We start from the raw sequence: 25,884 nt of genomic DNA, 5'->3' as shown, positions 1-25,884 counted from the left end.
TCCCTGTGAAAATTTTAACCCAAGTGATGGGAAATAGCCCAGCCTTTGCTTTTGAAAGTATAACATTGTGCAATTGTGTTACTTGGAATCTTGTTAAAGTGAATCAGGTTGTAAGCAGAGATTGTTAAAGCTGTGATGTCATTCTGTGTCACAGGGAACATCTTTTTTGGGTGACAGGTCAGCACTTACACCAATATCCAGAACAGTAGTGTTCTGGAACCAAAGCCTGCTGGGGCCTGACCACCTTTGATCCACATCTTTGACTTCCCGGTTAGAAACTCAGAAACTCTCCCTCCCAGCCGGATGGCTTCCTCAGTCTCTCGCTTCCCCAAACCTCCGTGACTGAGGCCAGGAACCACAGCTCTATTGGGACAGATAGAGACACCAGCACGATATCCTCAATACCTGGGTTTGCATATGTGTAAACAAAATCAAGCCATCCTGTGACATAATCAACTTTAAAGACAGATTTTTCTCTTTTAAAAGGGTCAAAAATTGTGTCCGTAGAAATGTCTGTACAAGTCATCTTCCTCATTTGAAAGTACAAGTGAGTTTTTTTAATATGCTGATACCCATGTAAATCATTCAACAGATCTCTGATTTCAGGTGTATTGTTTGGAGACATATAATGAGTCTCCAAACCAAAACTCATATAATGAGTCTCCAAACCAAAATAATTTGGGGGTAAAACTAGTAAATGTCATCATCTGAAATGGAAGCTAACAAGAATCAGTATAAAAACAGTGACCCTCCCTAAGAGATGATCTGTTACATGTGTTGCTCGTTCCTACATCAGCTCTACGAGCATTTAGTGGGTCCCCGCTAAGGACCAAGAGATGAGCTCAGCGCAGTATGATGGTGTTTTCCAAGCCTCTATCTGGGAAGTCATGTCAGGGTTTCAAAGAAAGCTGACTGGAAAGACCCCTAGAAGGAAGGCCAGAGTTTTTTCCATGTGTTTGAACTTTTCAAAAATAATTATTTTGTCACTGCAGTTGGTAGGACTGCACGAAGACTGTAAAGAGACAGCTAACAGGAAAGGTGTCCCTCAGCATCACTGCGGCACTGTTCCAGGGGAGGCGGGCCAACTGGCCAACCCAGGTCTTCTAGTTGATGTGGGTGCCGTCTCCCCAGAGCGCACAGAGCGCCATGTTGTAATATGGATATATAGCTGATGGTGCATTCCATTATGATTGGCAATTTCCCTCTGCACAGACGTCATTCTTCTATGAAGCTGTAAGCTCCATGAGAGTAGAGAGTCCATCTACTTTGCTCATCATTATATTCCCAGTGCCTGGCACCAGGTAGGCAATAATTATCCATTGCTTTTTCATCAAGCAATCCTGATAAACAACTGGTTCCCTATGCAAGCTTTGCTATATGTGCGTGGGCACTGGGGGAGGCATGTTGGAGGCAGAGAGGATGAGCTAAATAGATGGTCTGAGTCTCCTAGTTCAGGCACAGCTGTGAGTCTCAAACTTGAGCACTGATGAACTGGGAGACTGGGATTGACCTATATCCACTAATATGTATAAAATGGATAAGGAATAAGAACATGCTGTATACAATAAATAAAATACAATTCAAAAAATACCTTAACTCTTAAAGGTATTTTTCAATAGTTGAATTTATAATGAAGAGAGTGACACTTTCATCATAATAGTCATTAATCTAGAGAAAGAATTTTGTAAGAGAGGACTTAGGAGATTGATATAGTCTAAAATAAACTATTTAAAGCTTTAAAAAAAAAGAAAATTGAGCACTGAGAGTCACCTTCACCAAGAAGTTTTATTAAGACAGAATGATGGGCCCATTCCCCAGAGTTGAAATTAGAATTGGAATTTGCAGTTCTAACAAATTCCCAGGTGATGCTGGTGCTGTTGATTAGGGGCTGCATTTTGGTAAACCACTGACAGACAGGAAAACATCCCGAGTTACACATCATGTGTGCTTAGTTAGTACTTCACTTCCTCGGACATGGATTATCTTTTATTAACTGAAGCTCAGATCTTAGATCTGGTGGGACTCAAAGTGCAGGCATCAGGAAAGGCCTAGTAGAAAGCAGCACTTTGTCATCTTCAGCCTGCAATTGTTCTTGAAAACTCACATTAACAGTGTCTATTTACTAGATACACAAATACATATTATTTGCTACAGCAGAACTAAAAGCAATCCTAGAGAGTGTCTAGTCAAACCTCTTTGTCTGATAAAAGAAAAAAAAAGCCTGGGGAGGTGACGTACATGCCTAAAGTCACACAGCATCGCTAAGCTCCCACCTAGCACTGACAGAAGACCGGAGGGTGGTCCCAGACCAGCAGCATCAGCATCAGCTGGGAGCTTGTCAGACATGCAAATGACCAGACCCCACCCCAGACCTACTGAGTCAGAACCACCGGGGATAGGCCCAGCAAGCTATGTTTTAACAAGCCCTGCTGGTGACTCTGAAGCAGGCTCAATTTGAGAACCACTGGCTTGGAGCAGGGCTTCTCAAGTTTTAAGGTGCATAAGAAGCACCTGGGGATGCCACTGCTTCTACTGCCCACATCCCTCCGAACAGCAAGCAGCTCTAGAACAGTACTTCTCAAACATTGCTGCACATTAGAATCACTTGAGGAGCTGTCAAAAATCCCAAAGCCCAGGCCCATCTCATAACAATTAGATCAAGATTTCTGGGAGTGAGAGCCAGGCATCATCAGTACTTTTTTAAAAGGCTCCCAGGTGATTCCAGTATGCAGCAAAGTTCTGCGACCGCCAATTGAGAGCAAGGGTAATATGAAACTATAAGGTCTTGACAAAGATTCTCTCCCCGACCAAACTCTACCCAGGCTCCTCTGAGCCCTCCTCCCTACTAGGCCTCAACCTTGGCCTATAAAGACTTGAACAAAACAGTATCATAATTTCTAACAGCTCAAGGCCACACCCCTGGGATGATCCTACATCCCCTTAAAATGCCTGCCTGAGAAAACACAAGGCTGCCAAAAGATTTACCATTTATTCCAGCCAACACCTGAAGATAGGGCCCCTGTCCCCCAGCCTCTGTGGGAGGGTAGGAGGCTAACTTCCATAAGCATCAGTTAGCAAACCCAGATGGGCTTCCCATGGACCAATCCCCCTTCCTGCTTTTTGTAATTTTTCACTTCCCTGACTCTACTAAGTCCCTGCGTGCCTCCTTCCTGTTCCCCCATTCTCCCTCTAAAATGCCCAGTGACCGCTGTACAAATCAAGTTGAGCCCAGTTCACGCCAGACTCTTTTTTCTATTGCAGTAGTTATTACTGATTAAAAATCTGTCCTTACTACTTTAACTAGTGGCCAGCTTTGTTCACCTTTAACACTGTTAATATAACCTATTTCAGAACCACTCCCTGTAAAAACACCATCTGAAATGGAAAGAAAATGATTTTTTTTGGCCTATGAACTCACCATGGGTAAGCTGCTTGTGAGCACAGCTTTTACTTGACTATAGTGTGCAGGAAAAAAAGAAATGTACAAGTTCCAAACTGAGAGAGGGAACATTTAACAGCAGTGAAGGACTAGAGGGGTCTGCTGAATGGTGAACTTCTGATCAAGGCCAACCGTGAACGGTATGGTCTGCTGGGAATAGCATGGGCTTTACTGAGGACAAGGAGACCTGGGTTTGCCCACGTATAAGCTGTGTGACCTGTGGCCTCCGTTTTCTCATTTATAAAGTGTAAGCCACAGTGCCTAACTCAAGCTGTCTGCCTTCATACCAAGGGCTCCTCCAAACTCTTTTTCTCACAAAGTCAAATCTTCAGCATACTAAAAAGCAAAATCCCTAAGTACATTCATTTAGGTTCCAGAACATGCCCTGGTTAGCTAATCCTTATTTCAGTGGTCAGCAAAGGAAACCATAAACAAAATGAAAAGGCAACCTATACACTGCAAGAAAATATTTGCAAATGACACTACCAACAAGGGCTTAATTTCCAAAATATAAAAGCAGCTCATACAACTCAGTAACAAAAAAAACAAACAACCCAATCTAAACAGACATTTCTCCAAAGAAGACATACAGATGGACAAAAGGCACATGAAAAGATGCTCAACATCACTAATCATTAGAGAAATGCAAATCAAAACTTCATTGAGGTATCACCTCACACCAGTCAAAATGGCCATCATTAAAAAGTCCACAAACAATAAGTGCTAGAAAGGATGTGGAGAAAAAGGAGCCCTCCTACACTGTTGATGGGAACGTAAATTGGTGCAGCCACTATGGAAAGCAGTATGAAGATTCCTCAAAACACTAAAAATAGGGTTGCCATATGACCCAGGAATCCCACTCCTGGGCATATATCTGATTAAACTATAATTCAAAAAGATACATACAACTCAACGTTCATAGCAGCACTATTTGCAATAGCCAAGACATAGAAACAATCTGAATGTCCATCGACAGATGAATGGATAAAAATGTGGTACATATATACAATGGAATATTACTCGGCCATAAAAAAGAATGAAATAATGCCATGTGCAGCAACATGGATAGACCTAGAGATTATCATACTAAGTGAAGTAAGTCAGAAAGAGACAAATACCATATGATATCACTTATATGTGGAATCTAAAATATGACACAAATGAACTTATCTATGAAACAGAAACAGATTCACAGACATAGAGAACAGACTTGTGGTTGCCAAGGCATGGTGGGGGGAGGATGGTTTGGGAATCTGGGATTAGAAGATGCAATCTATTATATATAGTATGGATAAACAACAAGGTCCTACTGTATAGCACAGGGAACTATATTTTACCCTGTAGTAAACCATAATGGAAAAGAAAAACAAATATTTCAGTGGTCAATTAAGTGACACAGGATATGCTTTTTTCAGGGACAAGCACAATTTATTTCCACATTATATTTCATGAAACTTGAAAGTTTCAGTGTCACAAGCTAAACCACAGAAGCTGCCTGTCAGTACACCACCCTAGACCCTTTCTCTCTGACCAGCGTGCTGGAATCTTCTGGATCATGCTGGCTTAAACTCTCTATTTGTATCCTATCATAGGTCATGAACTTCTATGAGAATCTGATAAGAAATCATTGGCTTTCTCCCAAGAAAAATGCACATAAACATAAGCACATAAATTCAGCACACAATTTTGAGGGCTTCAGAGACTCCCTGAAACACATTCATGGACCCTGGCTGAACCCCCTGGTCTAAACTGTTGCCTGCAGAGGGCAGCAGGGCAGCTGGAGCCCACATTGAGAACTGCATTCAGGAAAGTTGGGGACACTGTAGAACTTGATTAGTTTTCTGAAGGCACTTTTCTTTAGCATCATCATCTCTTCTGGAAACCTAGAAAAGATTCTGACCCGGCAGGAGCCGCCATTCTTCACAGAGCCATCTGTGGGCAGTGGCTTCTGATCGCCTACAGGCACGCTGTTGCAACTGAGGGAACGCACTGCCTTCTTATTCTGCACAGACAAATAATTGAACAGGAAGGAGGACAGCTTGTGCTTGGTGAGGTCTGGGGCCTCTTCTGAAAAGCAGTCATCAAGTGGGTCCAGCAGGGTTTCAAGGTGGCGGCTGCCTTCCCCTCTCACGGGACTGGCTCCCACATGTGGAGGCTGCTTAATGATCTTCCTGGCCTGGTCTGGGTCATCTCCTGCCCTGCTGACAGATGGAAAGGACAGCTCCTTGGCCAAGGCTCTGGGGCCCCTGGTTTGGGGGATGAGGTTCCCCCCCTGAGGGCTAGGCTGGGAAGTACAATGCTGACTCAGGATGAGAGTGGCAGCATCATGAATGAGATTCCAGTCTCTCAGGATGTCATCCCTGGTGGTGAACTGGGATGTCACAGTGAAACGGATGATCAACTTGTCCTGGATAGTGGCTGGGATGAGAAAGAGACGGCCAGCTTTAGCTATTTCCTTTAACACACTTTCTGTGAGGCAATTAGGACCCTGTTTGAAGGATAAAGAGAAGTAAAGTCTGTATCACATTCCCTGTAAGCATCTCCAGAAGCCCAGTATTTACATTTCCAAGAGGCTGAAAATTACCAAATAACATCCTTCACATGAGATGGAAGATGGCATTACCTTTAGACGAAAAACCACCAGGCCAAGGTGCCTCTTGGCAGGAATTTCAAAGAAAGGTTCGTTTCTGACCAGAGATTCAAAATACTTAGCCATTTCAGTACCCTGGAATTGTGAACATCGAGAGAACTGAGATTAATAACAGGCAAGAGACGACCGTGCGTAAACTTCCACACTGTTAAACGGGTTTAAACCAGTCACATCTTTGAACCAAAGAGACCTAAGTGGCTTCTGCCTGATTTTCTTCTCCATTTGATTTTGCTCATATTCCAAACTATAAAACCTCCAATGGCTCCCTATTTCTTGTCACATTAGCTCCACTTTGAGAACTCATGTCTCAGGGGCCTCTTTCAATCCACTCCCAGAACCAGAAGGCTTGTGGGATCCTAGTTCCCCCACCAGGGATTGAACCCGGGCCCTCGGCAGTGAAAGCGCAGAGTCCTAACCACTGGACCACCAGGGAAGTCCCAGAAGACATGTGCTTTGCCATCAAGGATATGCCCTCATATCCCGGCTTCACATATCTTGGCTTACAGACAAGCCAAGAGGGCTAGCAGGGGCCACAACCCAGCCCAGGTTCTGCATTCCCAGCCAGGTGCCTCTTACGGGCTATAAATGCTCAGAGGAAGAGACTTTTGTTTCTCCTGTACATAAAGGCACCATGTGAGCTGTCAGCAGCCCTGCCCCCATATCCTAAGTTGACATCTTCCCCTTGCCTCTCAGACCTTTTCACCTCAAATGCCCCTCATCCCCTTTTTTCTGACATTCCACAAAGAACATATTTTTACATATCATACCCATGTACACCATGGAGAAGGCTTTAAACCTGTTTAATGGGTACAGAGTTTCTGCTGGGGATGATGGGAAAAGTTCTGGAAATAGACAGCAGTGACAGTTGCACACATTGTGAGTGTACTTAATGCCACTGAATTGTATGCTTAAAAATGGTTCAAGTTGTAAATGTTACGTTATCTATATTTTACCACAATAAAAATGTTTTAAAGCTTTGTACCATATTAATCTTTCACTGAAGTTATAATTTTTTAATTTCCTATTTTTTTTACTTAGTATTACTAACTAAACAAGGACAGGACTTGCCCTTTCTTTCATTTTTAAAAATTTCTCCAGGCATCCAGAAGGATCTCAAGAAAATATTTTCTAAGTAATGGCTATCACCTGGTTCTCATACTGGGTACTCTATTTCAAGAGAAGTCACAGGATTCAGCTAACAAGTTGCTACAAACCCGATCCAGAACCACTTTCTCTCTCCACTGCATGGTCTGTTTAAAATGGTCTCCAATCCCTACCCTAAGCATTTTTCATTGTCAAGTCATAAGGCCCTCTCTGGGAAAGCAGCCTGCTAAATGTTTTCTCACCGTTTTATACTTTTGCAGTTTACTTTCTAATTTTGTCATGATTCTCCCGTGTGCCTCCTTCCCTCCAGGCCCATTTCCATCCTGTCCTGCCAATTGTGAGATCTTTCTGTGTAAATGTTTCTCAAGTCTACATGAGTAAGACATCTCAGGTACAGATCCAGAATCAGGCTAGCCAAAGACCATGAAACTGATACTTCTGAGCAAGGAAAGAGAGCCAGAAGTCATCTTTGTTCAACCTCTTCATTTTCTAGAAAGAGACAAAGGAAAGTGGCGTCCCCAAGGTAGCAGCGGCAGAATGCAGGTCTCTGGTCGCCAAGCACACCCCCTACCATGCTCTGTTGTCTCCTGTAACACACGCTCTTGGCAACAAGAGAGAAGAGGGGCCAGAGGAGAGAGAAAAGAGCACAGGCAGCATCCCGCCACCAGAAACCACCTACCTTTATGGGAGATGAAAGCAGAGCTACAACCAGTGCCCTGTACCATCCTAGGGCAGAGGCGGGCAAACTGCAGCCCCCAGGCCAAATAGAGCCCCACCTCCTTCACACCCGTTTTTTGTAAATAAAGTCCTTTGGAACACAGCCACGCCTATTTGTTAATGTACTGTGTATGGTGGCTTTTGTGCTACAATGACAGACTTGAATACTCACAACAGAGACCGTATGGCCTGCAAGGCCAAAAATATGTACTATCTGTCTTAAAAAAAATAATTTACAAACCCCTTTTATTGTAGGTGATAGGAGATGATGGTGACGACAATGCTGAATTATTATCATTAGAAGAAGGAAAAATTGGAGAAGGAGGAGGAGAAAAGGAGAAGAAGAAGAAGAGGAAAGGGGAAGGGGGAGGAAGAGGAAGTGGGAATAGGAAATATTTGAGTACTTAGTGGAATATTAGGTCTTGCACTAAGTAAGGGCTTTATGTGTATTATTTATCATCACCATAAACCTTTGAGAGAGGTATTATCATTTTCTCATTTTATAAATTAGGAAGGCAAACACGGAAAGTTTAAATAATTTGTCCAAGGTCACCAAACAGTAAAGGGTAGAACTAAAATATCAAACCCATATCCCATTCTCTAAAGCACTAATCTATAACAGGGAGATACAAAACTTGGTTTTATATGACTTTCAAGAGCTCACATAATAGAAAATAGCCCAGAACTGTAAAGAAAGGAGGCCCTCCTCTCTTAAGCAGGGCAATTACCATCTCTGAGCCTCACCCATAAAATGGGGTTCATCAGGGTGACTGCCCCAAGCATTGTTGTAAGAACCTAATGAAACCCTATACGTTATTTCTTTAAGACACTGTGCAAGTAAAAATAATTATGATCGCAGTCAAGCTGGAGAAAGAAAATTAACTCACATCAAACAACTTCATTTTAGTTCCACCCTTTACTCTTGTGGGACATTGGTAGCTTTTAGAGCTCAGTTTTGTAGGTGTGCTTGAGTAGGTGGTCCTAGGAATGCCGAGCAAGCAGAGATGAGGGCAGATGGAATAGTCAGGGAAGCTCCTGGGAGAAGCGGAACTTAATCCACTAGCAACATTTGGAGAAGAGAGGGCAATGCAAGAGGGCAATGCACAGGTGAAGGTGCAGAGGCACACTGAGGATGGAGCTGGAACGGGTCAGTGAGAAGCCTGAGCTTAGAGGCTGATAACTGGGTCCTCGAAAGCCGGGCCCAGGAGTCTGGGCCTAGTGTAGGCGAAGGGGAGCCGATGGGAATTCAGGGCTTTGAGTTGGGAGAGGCAGCATGAGGGTAATTAGCCAGCACCTGCACGTTGAATATCCAGTCCTGAGTTGGAACCAGATGATAACCTGTAACCTCCAGCACCTCATCCCCCAGCTACCTACTTCCCATCTTGAGTCTGAGGATAGAGAGAGAGCAAAAATGCCTAATGTCCCTGGGTGACAGCCACTCATTGATAAACATCCGGTTAACCAACACCTTGATGTTGATAACAAATGTAAAGTTACCAACAGTAAGCCAATCATACATACTGATTCAACCACTGCACTTGGCCTTGTGTTTGCTTAATGAGGACGGAATTCCCTAGAGGAAATGTGGCCAGGGAAAGACACGCAGAGGAACAAAGGACAACATCTTTGGAGTAACCCTCTTGTATTTATCAATAACTTTGTCTTTCTCATAGGCACTCATAAAAATGAGAGAAAATTGCTGTTGACCAAAATTCTTAGTTAAGTTCCACCCCTTCCATGAAGCCTATGACAGAGGGACTGTGCCTGTCTCATTCACCTCTGGGTCTCTTTCCTAGCACAATAATTGTGTTGTTGAATTGAGTTGAAATAAATTGTACCAAATATGCCTTCAGTAAATACCTCTTGACATCATGCAGGGATGTTTGTTCCAGACTTGCAGGCCTACATGTCCAAGCCAGGCGAGCCCTGTTTCTGGCATAACCATAATAGTGACTAAACTTTTCAGACAGCCATGACAATCAGAGTAATTTTTAAAAAGATAGGCTCCTACCCTGGCCACAAGCTGCCCTTTGATTTACTTTCTATTTCCTTCTCTGCAAACTAGGCTCTCGGGCCATCCCTCCCCAGTGCTCGATGATAGCAGAAGGGATGGTGAGACAGTCAGGTGGGGGACAGACACCAGACAGCCCTCAGTGTCATGTTCTGCTCAGTGATCCTCTAGCTAGCAAACAGACGGCTGCCCTGAATCATCAAGTCCCAGGAGCTCACAAACAGGCCCAGGCACCTGAGCCATACATCACACATCCCCCCGGGAAAGGTCTGCAGAGCAGAAACCAGCCTTCCTCCCCACTAGGCCACAAAGCGAGCCTGGGCTCCTCCCAAGGCCTGCCCACTACATACATGTCTGATGTGCGCTTGAAGATTCTTCACCCCGAAGGACCGGATCACAAACCAGAGTTTAATAGAGCGAAACCGCCTGCTCAGGGGGATCTGCCAGTGCTAGAACAAAGGAGCACAGTGCCATGGTTAGAGACAGGGACCCCTGCTCCTCCCACACACACTCCTGAGCTTTATCATCTGTTGTCTGCACAACCCTCCAGGGATGCACAGTGTCACCATGATGCCCGAGGCTGTTGCTAAGGAGAAGCCAAGGCAAGATACACAAAGGCTACCTCGTCATGTGACCAAACCCTTGTCCAAGAGCAGCACAGGTAGAAACCAAGTCCATGACCCTGGACCAAGGAGAAGACACTTTGCTTTAAATGCTGCTTTAAAAATTTCATCCCATAGAGTGTTCTGCCTATGTTTTCCTCTAAGAGTTTGATAGTGTCTGGCCTTACATTTAGGTCTTTAATCCATTTTGAGTTTATTTTTGTGTATGACATAAATCACAGCAAGATCCTTTTTGACCCACCTCCTAGAGAAATGGAAATAAAAACAAAAATAAACAAATGGGACCTAATGAAACTTAAAAGCTTTTGCACAGCAAAGGAAACCATAAACAAGACCAAAAGACAGCCCTCAGAATGGGAGAAAATATTTGCAAATGAAGCAACTGACAAAGGATTAATCTCCAAAATTTACAAGCAGCTCATGCAGCTCAATAACAGAAAAACAAACAACCCAATCCAAAAATGGGCAGAAGACCTAAATAGACATTTCTCCAAAGAAGATATACAGATTGCCGACAAACACATGAAAGAATGCTCAACATCATTAATCATTAGAGAAATGCAAATCAAAACTACAATGAGATATTATCTCACACCGGTCAGAATGGCCATCATCAAAAAATCTAGAAACAATAAATGCTGGAGAGGGTGTGGAGAAAAGGGAACACTCTTGCACTGTTGGTGGGAATGTAAATTGATACAGCCACTATGGAGAACAGTATGGAGGTTCCTTAAAAAACTAAAAATAGAACTACCATACGACCCAGCAATCCCATTACTGGGCATATACCCTGAGAAAACCATAATTCAAAAAGAGTCATTGCAGCTCTATTTACAACAGCCAGGAGATGGAAGCAACCTAAGTGTCCATCATCAGATGAATGGATAAAGAAGATGTGGCACATATGTACAATGGAATATTACTCAGCCATAAAAAGAAATGAAACTGAGCTATTTGTAATGAGGTGGATAGACCTAGAGTCTGTCATACAGAGTGAAGTAAGTCAGAAAGAGAAAGACAAATACCGTATGCTAACACATATATATGGAATTTAAGAAAAAAAATGTCATGAAGAACCTTGGGGTAAGACAGGAATAAAGACACAGACCTACTAGAGAATGGACTTGAGGACACGGGGAGTGGGAAGGGTAAGCCGTGACAAAGCGAGAGAGAGACATGGACATATATACACTACCAAACGTAAGGTATATAGCTAGTGGGAACCAGCCGCATAGCACAGGGAGATCAGCTCGGTGCTTTGTGACCGCCTGAAGGGGTGGGATAGGGAGGGTGGGAGGGAGGGAGACGCAAGAGGGAAGAGATATGGGAACATATGTATATGTATAACTGATGCACTTTGTTATAAAGCAGAAACCAACACACCATTGTAAAGCAATTATACTCCAATAAAGATGTAAAAAAAAAAAAATTTCATTCCAGGCTGAAATTCAAGATAGCGGCAATACATTTTTTTCTCTAAAAGAACCCAATCTACCTTGAAAAGCAGAAAATAGAGTTTGATTTCTCTTCCCCACAAAAATGTAAAGTACAAGGTTCAGGAGCTCAGATGCTGGAGCCTCACAGACCTGGGTTTCTCCTCCATCTCTACCTCTTACTTGGGCATTGCCGCCTCACTGGCTCCTCGTGAGACAAAGAATGAACAGCACCTCCAGGGATGTGATGTGAGGAGAACCAGGGTGAAGAGCTTCACAGGAAGTTGTCAATAAGTCCTGGCTATTTAGATGATAAAAATGTGAGCCACAAATCACAATGGTGTTTCTGCCTAGAACCAAGATGATTATTATTTAATTTCTCTGTCCTGACCTTATTTTTCCTGTGATGTTCTATGCCCTCAGGAGGACACCAGCCCTCAGACTGCAAATAAACATCTATATCTCGGCCTTTGTTAGACTAAAACTGACTCTCTGTTCCTGATGACCAAATTCAACAGAGCTTAAAGTTCAAGGTTTCGGGCACCAAAGGTCTGAAAATTTTCAAACCAATTCCAAATCGATTTCTCTGATCTGTAAACAGAGCAAAGGGTTTAGCACACATTTGCAATTATTCTGATGAGTAGTGTGATTTCTAATGACCTCTTCCTCAAATGTCAGAAAGCATCACCACAATTTCCGTTGACAAAAAATAAATATTTTTCCCATCGAATATTTATCTGTTCCTCCACAGGATTGCCTAATCCTCAAAACTGTGCACACCTTCATCCTTTGTCCCAGTTTCCTGACCCAGGCACAGTTTGGACATGACCCCTTGTCCAACATCAACATTGTTGATGGACAATGTTTCTCTATATCAAGCACTAAGCCTTGGATTTCCAAGCAAAAAACTCCAGGGCTGAGGACCAGCATGGGGACTTTCTTTTCCCTGTAACAGGGAGAGCGTCAACTCCACCCTTTGTTAGATGGACACTCCAGATGGAGACTAATGAATGGATAATAGTGGCCTCTGAAAACATTGTTTTCCAGATGGTTATGGCCAACTGACTACAATAATTCACAAGCCAATTAAATGAGAGGCAGGAATGATTTTAATTTTGATTTCTTTACAGTCTGACCATATCCCCAGCTGTTCCTCTTGTCAGTATTCCAAAACCAATCCATGCTGACCCAGCAGGGTGGTTCTAGCAGATATTTTTCTGTTGGAATAGGAAATTTGGAAATGGCTCTTCATTAACTCAAGCCATTCCCAAGTCTCCTCTGCATCCTTTCAAGGTTTTGCCGGTCTCACAGCCAAGAACAAGACAATTCCCCCTCCACTACTTGGGGGGAGGTGAGGGAGCTTCCTGATGTCAGAAGAATCTAACCCTGATTTTAGGTGGCTCCAGGGCCCAAGGGATGAAGTCCCTAAGTCTTCTCTCCCAGGATGCTGCTCTATTTCTGGCTCATCTCAAAATGACTGGGCTTTTTTTTTTTTTTTTTTGTGGTACACGGGCCTCTCACTGTTGTGGCCTCTCCCGTTGTGGAGCACAGGCTCTGGACGCGCAGGCTCAGCAGCCATGGCTCATGGGCCCAGCCGCTCCGCGGCATGTGGGATCTTCCCGGACTGGGGCATGAACCCGTGTCCCCTGCATCGGCAGGTGGACTCTCAACCACTGCGCCACCAGGGAAGCCCTGGCTGGGCTTTTATTTAAAGCTTCAGCCACTGGGTGAAAAAGAGCTTGGAGCAAGGGGCAAAGTAGCAGTGAAGACCCCCAGGATCATAACAGACAGCAGCTTCAGTTTTCTAGGAGTTTCTTTGAGACTTAAAAATTAAATCCATAGGATTAGAGGTGAGGGAAGGAAAAGATAAAGTAGCACATTCTGGACCAGTGCTAAGAAAAGTATGATTTAATATTTTTATAAGTGATCTGGAAGAGGGAGAGCACTGTAAAATCTCCAAACTGATGGGAATGAACCACAAAAAGATCCTGAGATACTGTTGCGGACAAAAAACAAAAACACAAAAAAGTAACAGAAAATCCAAAATGGGCCAAGGGAAAAAAATGCTCTTAAGTTACGATGATCCAAGTTCACTTATAGAAAAATGGGCATTGGGCTACCCTGGTGGTGCAGTGGTTAAGAATCTACCTGCCAATGCAGGGGACACGGGTTCAAGCCCTGCTCCGGGAAGATCCCACATGCCACAGAGCAACTAAGCCCATGCACCACAACTACTGAGCCTGTGCTCTAGAGCTGGCGAGCCACAACTACTGACGTCCACGTGCCTAGAGCCCGTGCTCCGTAACAAGAGAAGCCACCGCAACGAGAAGCCCACACACTGCAACAGAGTAGCCCCCGCTCGATGCAACTAGAGAAAGCGCGTGCACAGCAACAAAGACCCAATGCTGCCAAAAATAAATTAATTAATTTAATTAATTTTAAAAAAAGAAAAGAAAAATGGACATTGTTTCACACTCAGGGGAGAAACCTAGAATTACCCCTAAAGATATCTGGCCCTTGGGCTGCTGTGAAAATTTCTTTAATTCAAAAAGTGCTGAAAACCCATCAGACAGGGCAGTGGAGATGAAAGAACCATTATTCTTCTATTTTTATCAACCTTTGGAGGGTCCTCCCCAACCACTACAAGCTTACTGCCTGAAATTCCAATAAAAAAGCTTTAAAAACAAAAATCTAAAGAAAGTGTGAACTGGTCCGAGGGAGAATGACCAATATAATCAAGAGATGATGCAGTGATTATTTTAGGACTAAAAAAGGGCAAGAAACTTTAGCCCAAGGAGAGAAGACAGAACCATCTCTTCACAAAGAATGACTCCCAGATGGCAGACATTGCTCTCTGTGCTTCACTGTATTAATTCATTTATTCCTCACAGCAAGCCTAACTAAGAAGCTAGTACTGTTACTATCACCCTCATTTTAGAGATGAGAAAACCTAAATAGCTTAAGCCATTTGCCCAAGACCACACAAGTTAATAAATGGAGGAGCCAGAATTCAAACACAGTTCATCTGTGTTTTTAACCTCTTCGCTGTGTAACAAATCTCTGCAGCTTAAAAGTAGAGCTTTTAGAAATATCACACCTACCATTTATTAAGCATGTACCACATTCCCAGTAAGAAGTGATCTACATGTATGTTCCCATTGCAGCCTCACAATACCCTGTGAAATCAGTGCCACCATGCCCATTTTGCAGATGAGAAAGTCAAGGCTGAGAGAGGTCCACTATGACTCCCAAAAGCCCACTGCTGGTATGGAATTCCAAATCAAGCTCGTCTCACTCTGCCTAGCCTTGACCATGTTATACGTAACTTATTAGTTTACATCCCTGTCTCCCCTACAATTAAAGGAAGGGCTCATCTTCAAACGGAGGAGTAAACCTGAAGAAGTTGTTTCCCCAAGAGATAGTACAGATTGAGAATGTGGGTAGGGTCTAGAGGTTGAGGTGCAGCTAGTGGGCAAGGCAGGAATGCTTGGAGGCATCTAGAACTTTGGGAAGGATAACTATTGCCCCATCCCCACCGTGGAGCCTCCCACAGTGCCTCGATGGGGACAAAAGGATGAAAACAGTTTAAGGAAGGAGCCTCTTTTCCTATCCGTGGAAATTCTCCACCCTGCCCTGCTGTTAGGGAGTGAGCAGAGAAGATTATCCAGGACAGAGGCAGAAGGGAATTGGGAGAATTTTTAAATGCCACAAATACTCAGGAAACTCGCATCCTACCTCAAAGGTTGGTTTCATTCTCTAGGGTTTTTAAAGTTTTCTGGGTTTCATTCTATATGCTTAGGCACAGCTTGAAACCAAAGGTACACAGTGGCAATATTATGGGATGGGCTCATCGGGTGAGGGAAGGAGACCCTCATCAGACTCAGGCCGTTTCCGTCTCAGAGGCTGCCGTGCTGCCTGTTCCTGGCCACTCACCATGAAGTCGGTGGCCGCACCCGAGTCGGCGTGCCTGAGGTAGACGGGGTTCACGCTGAAGGTCTGCTGCAGCTTGTATTTGTCCTTGACCCTGTGGGTTGCCAAATGGGCATTAGTAGCTGAGGATGGCTTCCCCACAGGCTGGGAGCTTGGCTGCCACACTCACCAGAACCCAGTACAGTCAAAGTGCACCATCATCCACTTGGAAGGATTAAAGGTGAAGGAATCGGCGTACTCGATGCCCTTCAGAAACCCCCGGAACTCAGGGCACAGGAAGGCAGTGCCTGCATAGGCAGCATCGATATGGAGCCACAGTCCCTCGTTGGCACCTGAGGAGGCAAACATCACTTACTGGGGGTGGCACTGGGGGTAGGAGTGGGTTGCCACCAGCCAGCTAAAAGGCATCTCTTCTCTGGCCCATCCAGCTGGGGGGCTGCAAGGGAAGGGCTGGGAAAGGATGACCATGGCTGAATGAGACACGGAGGCATGTGGACATGGGGGGAGGGTATCAGTGCAAGGAGTGGGGCTGAGTGAGGCACGGCCACCCCTGCAGGGAGAGCCTACAGAGCCTCACCCTGGCCTTTTCTCTCACCGACCAGAGGGTCGACACCCTCTTGGCCTCCACCCAGAGCTTTCTGGAACAGAAACCAACTTACCACTGGCCCAGAGAGCAATGTTAATACATCTAATACAAGTGTTAGAGAGGGGGTGTCTCTCTTTCCTAGTGGGTTTCTCGCTTGAGGATTTTGAACAATCACATTTGGGTTTCTTTTCTGCCTTTATCTCCCCCTCACCCCGTGGCTTCTCCTACCCTACCTTTTCATTTTCATTTTCTCAGCCTAGACTAGAAAATATTCCACTATGACTCACTCACCATGTGTTTCAGATATGTCCTGCTTTAAGCAGATTTCAACATACAAGTGAGAGAGTGAGAGACCTGAGATCCTCCCACTGTTGCCTCTGAGGACAGGATGCAAGGGGGTCAGCTCTAACCCTTGGTCCCACCACTGGGAAAAGCAGTGTCCTGGCTACCTGGAAGAAGATACTCATGACCTCTGGTGGCTCTTCCTACGCTCTGTGCATTGACCACGGAGGGACCAGAGAATTGCACTGAGCTGCTTCCAGGTTCTTGCTCTAGGGAACATTTTAAAACTCATTACTTGTCTTCCTAGCCAGACAGGGCAGACACTTACAGATGGGGCCCAGCTCTGACAGACGGTCAAATGCACAGACCCCAGTGGTCCCCAGTGTGGCACAGACCTGGAGGAAAACAGAGGAATTTAACATGTGACACATTTGGCCTGAAAAAAAAGATTTCTTCACAGATATTATCAACCCCACCCATTCCACTAGAACAGGGTATGTTTCACACTGTATTTTACCATGACCCACAGTAAGAAATACATTTTGTATAGCAACCTAGGACATACACACATGTGTATTTGAAATAAAAGTTTTACCAAACAATGCATATTCTCAACACAGGAACGTACTCTCATATTTTCCGTCCTATTCCTTTTTTCTTCTTCTTCTTTTAATGTTGGTTCTGACCCACAAAATTTATTTCCTAGCACACTAACTCATAATTTGTAAGACACTGTATTTGAGGACCTTTCTGCTCTTGTTTGCAGCACGTTACTTACCTGAATTCTGACAAAACTCCTTCCTCACCTCCCAGCTCTATCATTCTAAGCTCAGAACATGGTCTGACTTACAAAGACAGGCACCAAGCCCTGCGCTCTGTCTTCCTCGATGGCTTTCTGAAGAACTTCCCCTCGGAGTGAGAAGTTGTCATCCACAGGCAGAAATTTCATCTTGACCAGAGAAATCAAACCAGCCTTTTCCACCGAGGAGTGGGCCTAGAATGACAATGGAAAGCTGTTAGCAGAGTCATCCTGGAATGAGCACTCCCAGAAACTGCTGAAACCAGACGAAGGGAAGCAAACACAGCATTTGACGTTTGTCTTCCTCCAGGGTTCCTTGGACAACCTCTGAGGCCTGGGCTGCCCTGAACCCAGCGGGCTCATGTCTACAGGGAAATCACTCAAGGACTAAGACTCCAGAAGCCAAGCCCTACCTGAAGGTTTGGCTTATGTTGGGCAACTCACCTGGTCGGAGGCATAGGCAACAAGCCGGGCGTTCAGGGAAGACTCATCCGCCCCGGGCTCAGACGCTTTTATTTCTAGGATTTTGTTCTTCCTTGCTGCCAGCAAGGCGATCAAGGTGGACTCACTGACTGTGCTCTGCAATGGAAGAAGGTTCCCAGTGGCAGCCTCTCCATGTAATCCCTTGGCAACTGCCCCAGGTTTTGTAGGGGTGTGTGTGTGTGTGTGTGTGTGTGTGTGTGTTTAATAGCTATTCCTGAGGAAGTACACAGCTCCTGCCTAAGGAGTTGCCCTTCCCCCCAGCTCACATGCCTATTGTACATTCTACATTCACAACTTCCTATGCATTCCTGGGACACCTCCCTCTCCTATAATTTTCAGGGAAGTAATGAAAGCAAATTTTCAACATCTTTATTAGGCCACAAAGACCAAAAAGAGAACGTTCAGAGAATGCTAGATACAAGTCTGCTTGTAGATATGTTCGCTCCCCATGTTAAAAAAAAAAAAAAAAAGAACTTTCAATGTATTAGGTGTGGAAATGGAGTTTGTTTCCACAGAGATATCCCAGAGAGAGAGGGTCCTGGCCTACTTGAGAGATAACTTTGGCCTCAGTTTTGCTGCCGATGGCTCTTGTGACCTTGAGCTAATATTGCTCCTCCAGAAGGCTCGTTTCCATTTATAAAATAGAGAGCATCCCTTTAGCTGCCTACCAGAGTGGGAGTATTGATTAACCAAAAAAGGGTTGGGTAGGATTTTGCTCTGGCCATGATTGTGGGAATCCTGGGGGCCACCTCAGCAACTTCACAGAAATCTTGATGGTTTCTCATCATTCATTTGCTCAGTCTTTGGTGTCTTTGCTTCTTGAAATCCTTAGGTGACCTACAGCTGATTGCTCCCTGCTGAAAAGCCTAGAGACCATGTCACAGGAAATGCTATAGACCAGATCCCACAAGATATTCAGTGGCTGAAAATTACTCCACAATAAGGAAGCCAGCAGAATAGTAATAATAATATAATAAGACCACCTTCCATCTGTACAGCTATTCACAGTTCACAAAACACTTTCTGCTATCGCATTTGCTCCTTATCAAACCTGCGACACTTGTGATTCCTGTCTACCTATGAGAATAGTGATGCTCAGAGAGGTTACAGAACTAAACCAAGTTCATGTGGCTGATGGATACAGGAGAAAGCATGGTTTGGATTTAGACAGGGTCAGGTTTGAATCCTCATTCTTCCACTTACCAGCTGTGTGACCTGGAGCAAGTTTTTAACCTCTCTGAGCTTCAGTGCTCTTATTTCAAAAATTGGTGATGACACTATTTACCTACAGGGTTCTTGAGATAATTAAATGAAAAGCAAGATCATGCCCAGCAGGCATTTAGCATGTTTTTCCAGATATAATATTTGAAGCTATAACTATCTGCTAACAACCCAGAAGGTCCACAACATGCCGTAATTTGTCTTTCTTGTGAGGGTCAGATTTTAATCTTGGTAAAAGACTGGAGTGACAGAGGGAGTCACTTAGCTAGCAAATGGGCCCAGCAAACTTTCCAGTTCTCATCTCAGGGCAGCATGGCTATTTTTATTTAATAGAAGAAATCTTTGAATCCTCACATCCACCTTTTGAAGGAATTATTATTATTTCTCTATCTTATATATCATAAAATCAAGAAAATTACACATTACAGAATAATTCAAGAATCTGGGGGTTCTCAAAGGTCTCAGAACCAAACCCTCATGAATGGCAAGGGTTTATAGATGCAAAAGTACCTAACAGTGTGCACGGTCTACAGGAAGCACCCCTCAAGCTCCACTATGCTGCACTACTCTTGATAACAAAAGAAATATTTGAACAACTGTCATTTGACAGATACTCAAAAGACAGGATTATAAGATACATCAATCTATATTGTTAATTTCTCTCACTGCCAAAAATCTCCTGGACCTAAGAGGGAGGGAAAGAAGTCTCTACTTGCCTTCTCTTTTCCACTTACCATAAGGTGTAAAATGGGACAAGAGAGGGGAGATGTCAGATTATAAACTAAGAAACTTGAATCAAGTAATACTAGAAATGTGATAATGTGTTGACTTTTTAATTTTTTTCAAAGAAAAACTAAAAGAAGAGTGGAGACAGTCATGGCCATGGTATAAAGGCAATGGAAGTCAAGATGGTAGTGGCAACAAAGGTGGGAGTGGGGACTGTGGTGGAGCTGGTGGCGTCGGTGATGGTGTCAGTCATGAGAGTTATGATGGTAATGGTGATGGTGCTGGCAGGGACAGTGGTGGTGTGAGTGACATGGGGGAAACTCCATGGAAAACATGAGAATCACCCGGGCAAGTTTGGCTTATCTTTCCCTACTTAGTCCCTATGCTAGGAGGAGCTTTGCCAATGGACGTACCTGCAAGACGCCTCCCCCCTGGCTGCCAGGGTGGTGGTGCAGGAAGTGCTCTGGAAGTCCCAGCATTTTTGCCAGCCAGTCCATGACATTCATCTCCAGTTCCGTGCACACAGGGCTGGAAGCCTGAAAGAGGGAAAGCAATGTCATCTGGAGTGCCCCAGGGCACCAAGATGTCCCCACCAGCCCCAGAAACACATCCGTCTCTGCCTTGACCCTCCCCAGGCCTGTCTTGATCCTGAAGAAGGCGTCACTTTTAGATCCTGTGGCGCCTTCATCCTCTGCCAAAAGGGGAAAGAATCCTCTGCCAGAAAGGGGAAAGAATGTGGGGCTTTGGTTCATGCCATCCTCAATGAGGTGGATTCTCCTGTGACTCCAAGGCCTGATGGAAAAACAGTCCTAGAAATGACTGCTTCCATTTGGCCCCCAAAGTCCCTAAAATACCCAGCTGAAAAGCATTCTAAAGGCCAGGGGGAAGTTTTAAGACTAAGAAAGAAAGCACTTCCTCCCGGAAAAGATAGCAAGTCTCCCAGCTTCCAACCCACTCCACCCACCCACCCCTACACACACACACATACACACACACACATACGCACACACATACACACACACATCCTATAACAGTTCAGGCTTAAAATAGAGAGCTGTTCTAGGAGGCTTGTGGCACAATTTAAAGCTGATTGGTGCTGAAGGGGTTATTAAGGGAAGCCTTAGGGCATATCCCTAACCCCTCAAAGACAAGAGCAAGGGGAAGGTTGTACCCACAGGCACCAAAGTGTTTAGAGAGTGTAACAAATTGTGGCAATAACCAGATCTTGGTCCAAATCTCATCTCTGTCTCATGAACTATGTGGTCTTGGAGAGATAAATTACTTAAGCCTTCATTTCTTAATTCGCTCCTACAAAATGGGGCCACTACTCATAATTTCACAGGGTTGAAGAATAAGATGAGATCATTTTTATAAAGCTTAAGCTCAAGTAATGTAGCCATTGTTAATATTTAACTTGAAACCCTGTTCAGAGATCCAGACAAAATATGTCTGCCCCAGGATTTCACTTCCTGCCATGTCCCCTTTTCCACTGGTTATAGCTGCAGCCATGGTTACTCACCCAGGTAAATCCCAAGCAGTTGATGGCATCAGCCAGCATGTCTCCCAGCAGTGATGGCCAAGAGGTGAGAGCTGGGTAGTAGGCGTGCATATGGGGGCTTTGCCAGTGTACCACCTGGAAGCAGAGCATGTACATGGGTGGCACCAGGGGCAGCTACCGGAGGCTTTCCTCTTCAAGAGACCCTCCCTGGCAAGGGGCAGCACCCACTCTAGAGACTGGCTGACACTTTTAAGACAACCAACAAGTGGCACAAATCCCTAAAAGTAAGGCATAGTCACAGTGTTCTTGCCACCCACGTTTCTCACATTCTGAGCTAGTTCATCAGTGGAGCTTTGCACACACGCAGAGACCAGAAGGGAATATGCAAGATGAAAATTGCTATGGGAATTAGAGTTGTGGATTCTGGGTAGTGTTTGCATTAGTCTCCAAAGCTTACCCGCCGCACTGCTCCTACCCAGTAATAAGAGGAAGGGGAGACTGTGAGCTCTGGAAGAGCAGGTTGCTTGTCTCATCCAGTCTCTTGCAAAAAGTATCCAGAGTTCTTTGGGCATGCACTCTTGCAGAGGGACAGTGTGCCTGGGTTCAAAGCTGCCCTTAGCCTCCCAGTGGAGATGGGGAGAGGAGACTAGAAGACAGAAGTACCAGCCCAAGGGCATGGGAAACTGCCTCCAGGTTAACCCTTGAGCCCACAGTTAGATTAACCGGATGAAAGGAGGGGCCCGTGGACAGGAAGGGCCTCCTACGACTGCTCTCAGAAACATTTTCGGTGGCTCATTGGCCTCACTGATTATCTAATCTGGCTTCATCTCACTGTTCTACAATCATACCCTGTTCGTATCTGCGTTCATGTCTTTGAGCAAAGCTGTGTCCCCTGACAGGAAGGCACTTTTCATACAGATGGGACCTTCCAAAATCTGCTAACTCTTAGAAAGCCACTAAATATTCATTTCCTCCATGAACCCTTCCCCAGGTCCCCATCTGCCTTTGATCCCTTCCCCCGAGCCCATGGAATGTTCTCATTCGAGATGTTTCACGCTACTGAGAACTCATGAGACAACATTTTAGTGTATTATTGAGTTATTTCATGTACACAAATCCCTTTAACCCTTTAAGAGCAAGGACGGTGTCCTGGACAGTGTGTATGGTAGAAGGAGCATAAGATTTAAGCCCAAGGACACAGGTTCCAGTCCTACCCCTGCCGTAACCAGCTGTGTGACCCTGTAGACTTATTGTGAAGCTAATGAACTTAAGCATCAAGGTCCCATGTTTGCATGGGTCTCTTTCAAGATCCATTCTTAATTTTTTTTCTTAAGGGGGCGGGTCCCAAATTTTTCATCCAATTCCCCACCTCATAAAACCAGGATCCTCCCCTGTACCTCTTTCAACCTCAGTTTCTCATCATAAAATAAATCCTGTCTCCTGGGGTTGTTGTGTGGATCAGCCTGGGAGGAAATTTGTGAAATGTAAAGCACTAATGTTAACGGTAAGCTAATCACATGGTGATGGACATATCACATATCCTGACTTGACTCTTAGATAATCAGACCTCGTCCTCCAACCTTCACCAGGCAGACGGCGTCATAGGTAATGACAATATCTTCCACTTTCTATGCTTTATCTTGTTTAATTCTCACAGCACTCCTATTAGGTAGGTTCTAACGTTATCCCTGTTTTACAGATAACAGTTAGGGTTGGTGGAGAGAGACAGCATCCCCATGATCACATATACCTCATAGGGACAGATGTCAGAAACCCAGGGCTGCCTGACTCTGCAGCCCAGCACCTAAGCAGGGTGGCACCCTGCCTTCTCCCCTTGCTCTACTCTCCCTCCCTCATTAAGAGTAGGTGGGGTTTCTCTAACCAGGGTTGGAATTAAAGCAAAAAGACAGTTTTTCTTCTTCTTGTGTCTAGGAGGTGGCATGGAGGGGAAAATTAATCCAGTTTTAAAGGAGACGCTGACCCTAATGAGAAAGCAAAGGGCCAACGGCTTTCAGGCCAACCCTCAGGGCTGGTACAGCCTGAGAGATGAGACGAAAGATTGGGTCTTCATTACTGATGTGATTAGTGACAGTATTTTGGAAACCCCAGAGAAGGACTTCCACCTCCTGGTCCTATCAAGAGGCAATTGTCTGTTCTAATAAGATACATAAGATAAGATAAGCCAGAGGAATGCTTATCAAAACAGACAGACCTCCTGGTCCAGAAATGAGCCTCTTTAACTGCACCCCCAGCAACTGCTGGAATTTCTTTCAGTCAAATGAATCAGCTCATTTCCATCTCTTCTGACAGCTGCTTTCAGTCTCACTACCAAATTACGGTTGGCCCCTCCACAGATTACATTTTACAGAATGAAATCCATGAGATAATCTTATTGCGGAGGTAGCCTCCCTGGTAGAGTTTTACTGATACCGAAATTTTCAAAATATGCTTATAAAATAGGCTGAATGGTCAGAGAGATGAATATTTGGCTTTGTACAAACTTGCCATCACTTTCTGTCTGTGTTTGAAAGAAAACAGAAATATCCCCCCCACCCCCGCCTCCAGGTGTATTTCTGTCACATCTAAGTCCAAAGCTCTTTGGGGATGATGGGAGCAAATATCAAGTCATCCTGGGGAAGAGCTGCTGGACACACGTGGTTCATGACACCAGTGCCCCAAGCAGGGAGACCTGTGACTCTGGGAAGACAACTAACTTCTCTGAGCCTCAGTTTCTTCATAAAACATGGATCGTAAGGTCATTTGGGGATAAAACAAGCCAGTCCACCATGTGGCTAGTACAGTGCCTGGCACGTGGCGTGGAGCACAATAAAAGGCAGCCCTTCCGTGAGAGGAGGATGGTGCACTTTCAGCAGGAGCGCCTGGCCCAGCTCCTGGTGGTCGGGGACATTGTCACAGCACACGGCAGCTTCAGCACAAGCCCCAGGCTTCAGCCAGCCTCTGTCTGTTCCCTGGCCCCACTAGCACTGTCACCAGGCTATGCCCCTTGTCACTGAGAGTATAGATGATTCAGGGAAAGCTCCTTCCTACTCCTGAAAAGCAGTTCAATCAGGAGACCTCCCTTGGTTAGGAAGGACGGGGTTCCCACTTCATGGAGGAGAAAGGAGGGGGCTGACCAGGACTCGCTCAGCTTCCCGGCCCACCCAACCTGACAACTGGGGTACCCTCGGAGAGGTGTGCTTTGGCTTCCCTCCTTCCCTTTGGCACGTCTCAGGATTCTGTAGGAGAGTTCCCTGGCTCTGCCAACGGCGGCTTCAGGGACCATCTCCCACCTCCTCTCTCCATCTTGCTTCCCACATTCGTCCTTCCTCCTCGGGCCCAATCTTCACTACTCACCTCACCCCATCCGACTTCCACCCTTCTGTCAGACAGGCCCTGGGATGCAGTCCTTACTCCGTCTTGCTCTCTACCCAACTCTACAGGTCAGCCCTGGCACCAGAAACCTAACTTCAGTCAAAGTCCTGGCCCTCCATATGCCCAGAAGACAGTCTGGGATGTCGGTGGCCAAGGGGCTGAGGGCTTATCTTAGGGTTACCCAAGGCTTTCCAGGCCCATCGACCCCCCCCCCCACCTACACCCCGACATCCAGAATCACCCTGTGGTGACTGCGTCTCACCCCGGGCATGATGATTCGCTCAATGTCCCCAAAGATGCTGTCCCAGCTGTCGGGCTCCTCAGGCGCACTCTCGGGCAGCTGGGCCCGCAGGTAGCCAGGCCTCACATCCGGAGTCACCCGCCGCTCCTGCACGCTGCTCAGGTACTGGCAGATGTAATCCACCATCTCCTTTCCTACAAGGGAGGCAGAGAAGCCAGGCTCATGTCCCCTGACTGGGCCTGGCCAATGTGTGCCCGTCGCCCTAGCATCGGGATCAGGAGACTGGGTGAAGAAGGAGAAGGATTCATGGGCTGAATGGTGGAGGGTCTGACCCCCAGCAGAGAGCTTGTCTTCAAGTAAAAAATTTAAAAGTGTGCAAAGGAGTGAATGAGTGATGGAGGGAGTGTGTGACTCTATATAAATGAATAAGAGGGAAAATCTCCAAGGCATCAAGCTCTAACAACAAAGTAAAGGATTTCTTTTTCCTCCCCTTCCCTTTGCCATATGAATCTTGATCAGCTCTCCCACCTTTCTTTTCTTCTCAAAAAACAGAGGGTCTATGCATTCATCACCTTACAGATTCAGTAGAAGCGCTGCGGCTCTTTCTATCCAGAAATTGCACACACACACACACACCCCCTATACTCCTTGTTGGCACAGATGGCAAGCTCCCACACTAGGTTCTGATAAAAGGTAAAAAATGTATTTGTTCACCATTCCCATTGGACCAGTAATTCCCCACATTTTTGGACCCATGAACTTCTTTGAG

At 45.2% G+C, this 25,884-nt stretch overlaps 1 protein-coding gene across 1 annotated transcript; it reads right to left on the bottom strand.

Annotated features, from left to right (window-relative positions):
• Positions 1-4,848: 4,848 nt before the first annotated feature.
• On the bottom strand, positions 4,849-25,303 carry HDC (histidine decarboxylase). Its single transcript, XM_033408411.1, has 11 exons — positions 25,137-25,303; positions 21,524-21,637; positions 20,418-20,540; positions 18,019-18,153; positions 17,626-17,769; positions 17,104-17,170; positions 16,077-16,239; positions 15,911-16,001; positions 10,272-10,370; positions 6,063-6,164; positions 4,849-5,927 (listed from the first exon to the last, which is right to left on the bottom strand). Exons 1-11 carry the CDS (start codon positions 25,299-25,301, stop codon positions 5,184-5,186), a joined length of 1,947 nt encoding a protein of 648 aa, XP_033264302.1. The 5' UTR covers positions 25,302-25,303; the 3' UTR covers positions 4,849-5,183.
• Between the last annotated feature and the right edge of the window lie 581 nt (positions 25,304-25,884).

Source organism: Orcinus orca, chromosome 2 (genome assembly GCF_937001465.1).
Source record: "Orcinus orca chromosome 2, mOrcOrc1.1, whole genome shotgun sequence".
NCBI lineage: Eukaryota > Metazoa > Chordata > Mammalia > Artiodactyla > Delphinidae > Orcinus > Orcinus orca.
This window is presented reverse-complemented; position numbering and strand designations above follow the sequence as displayed.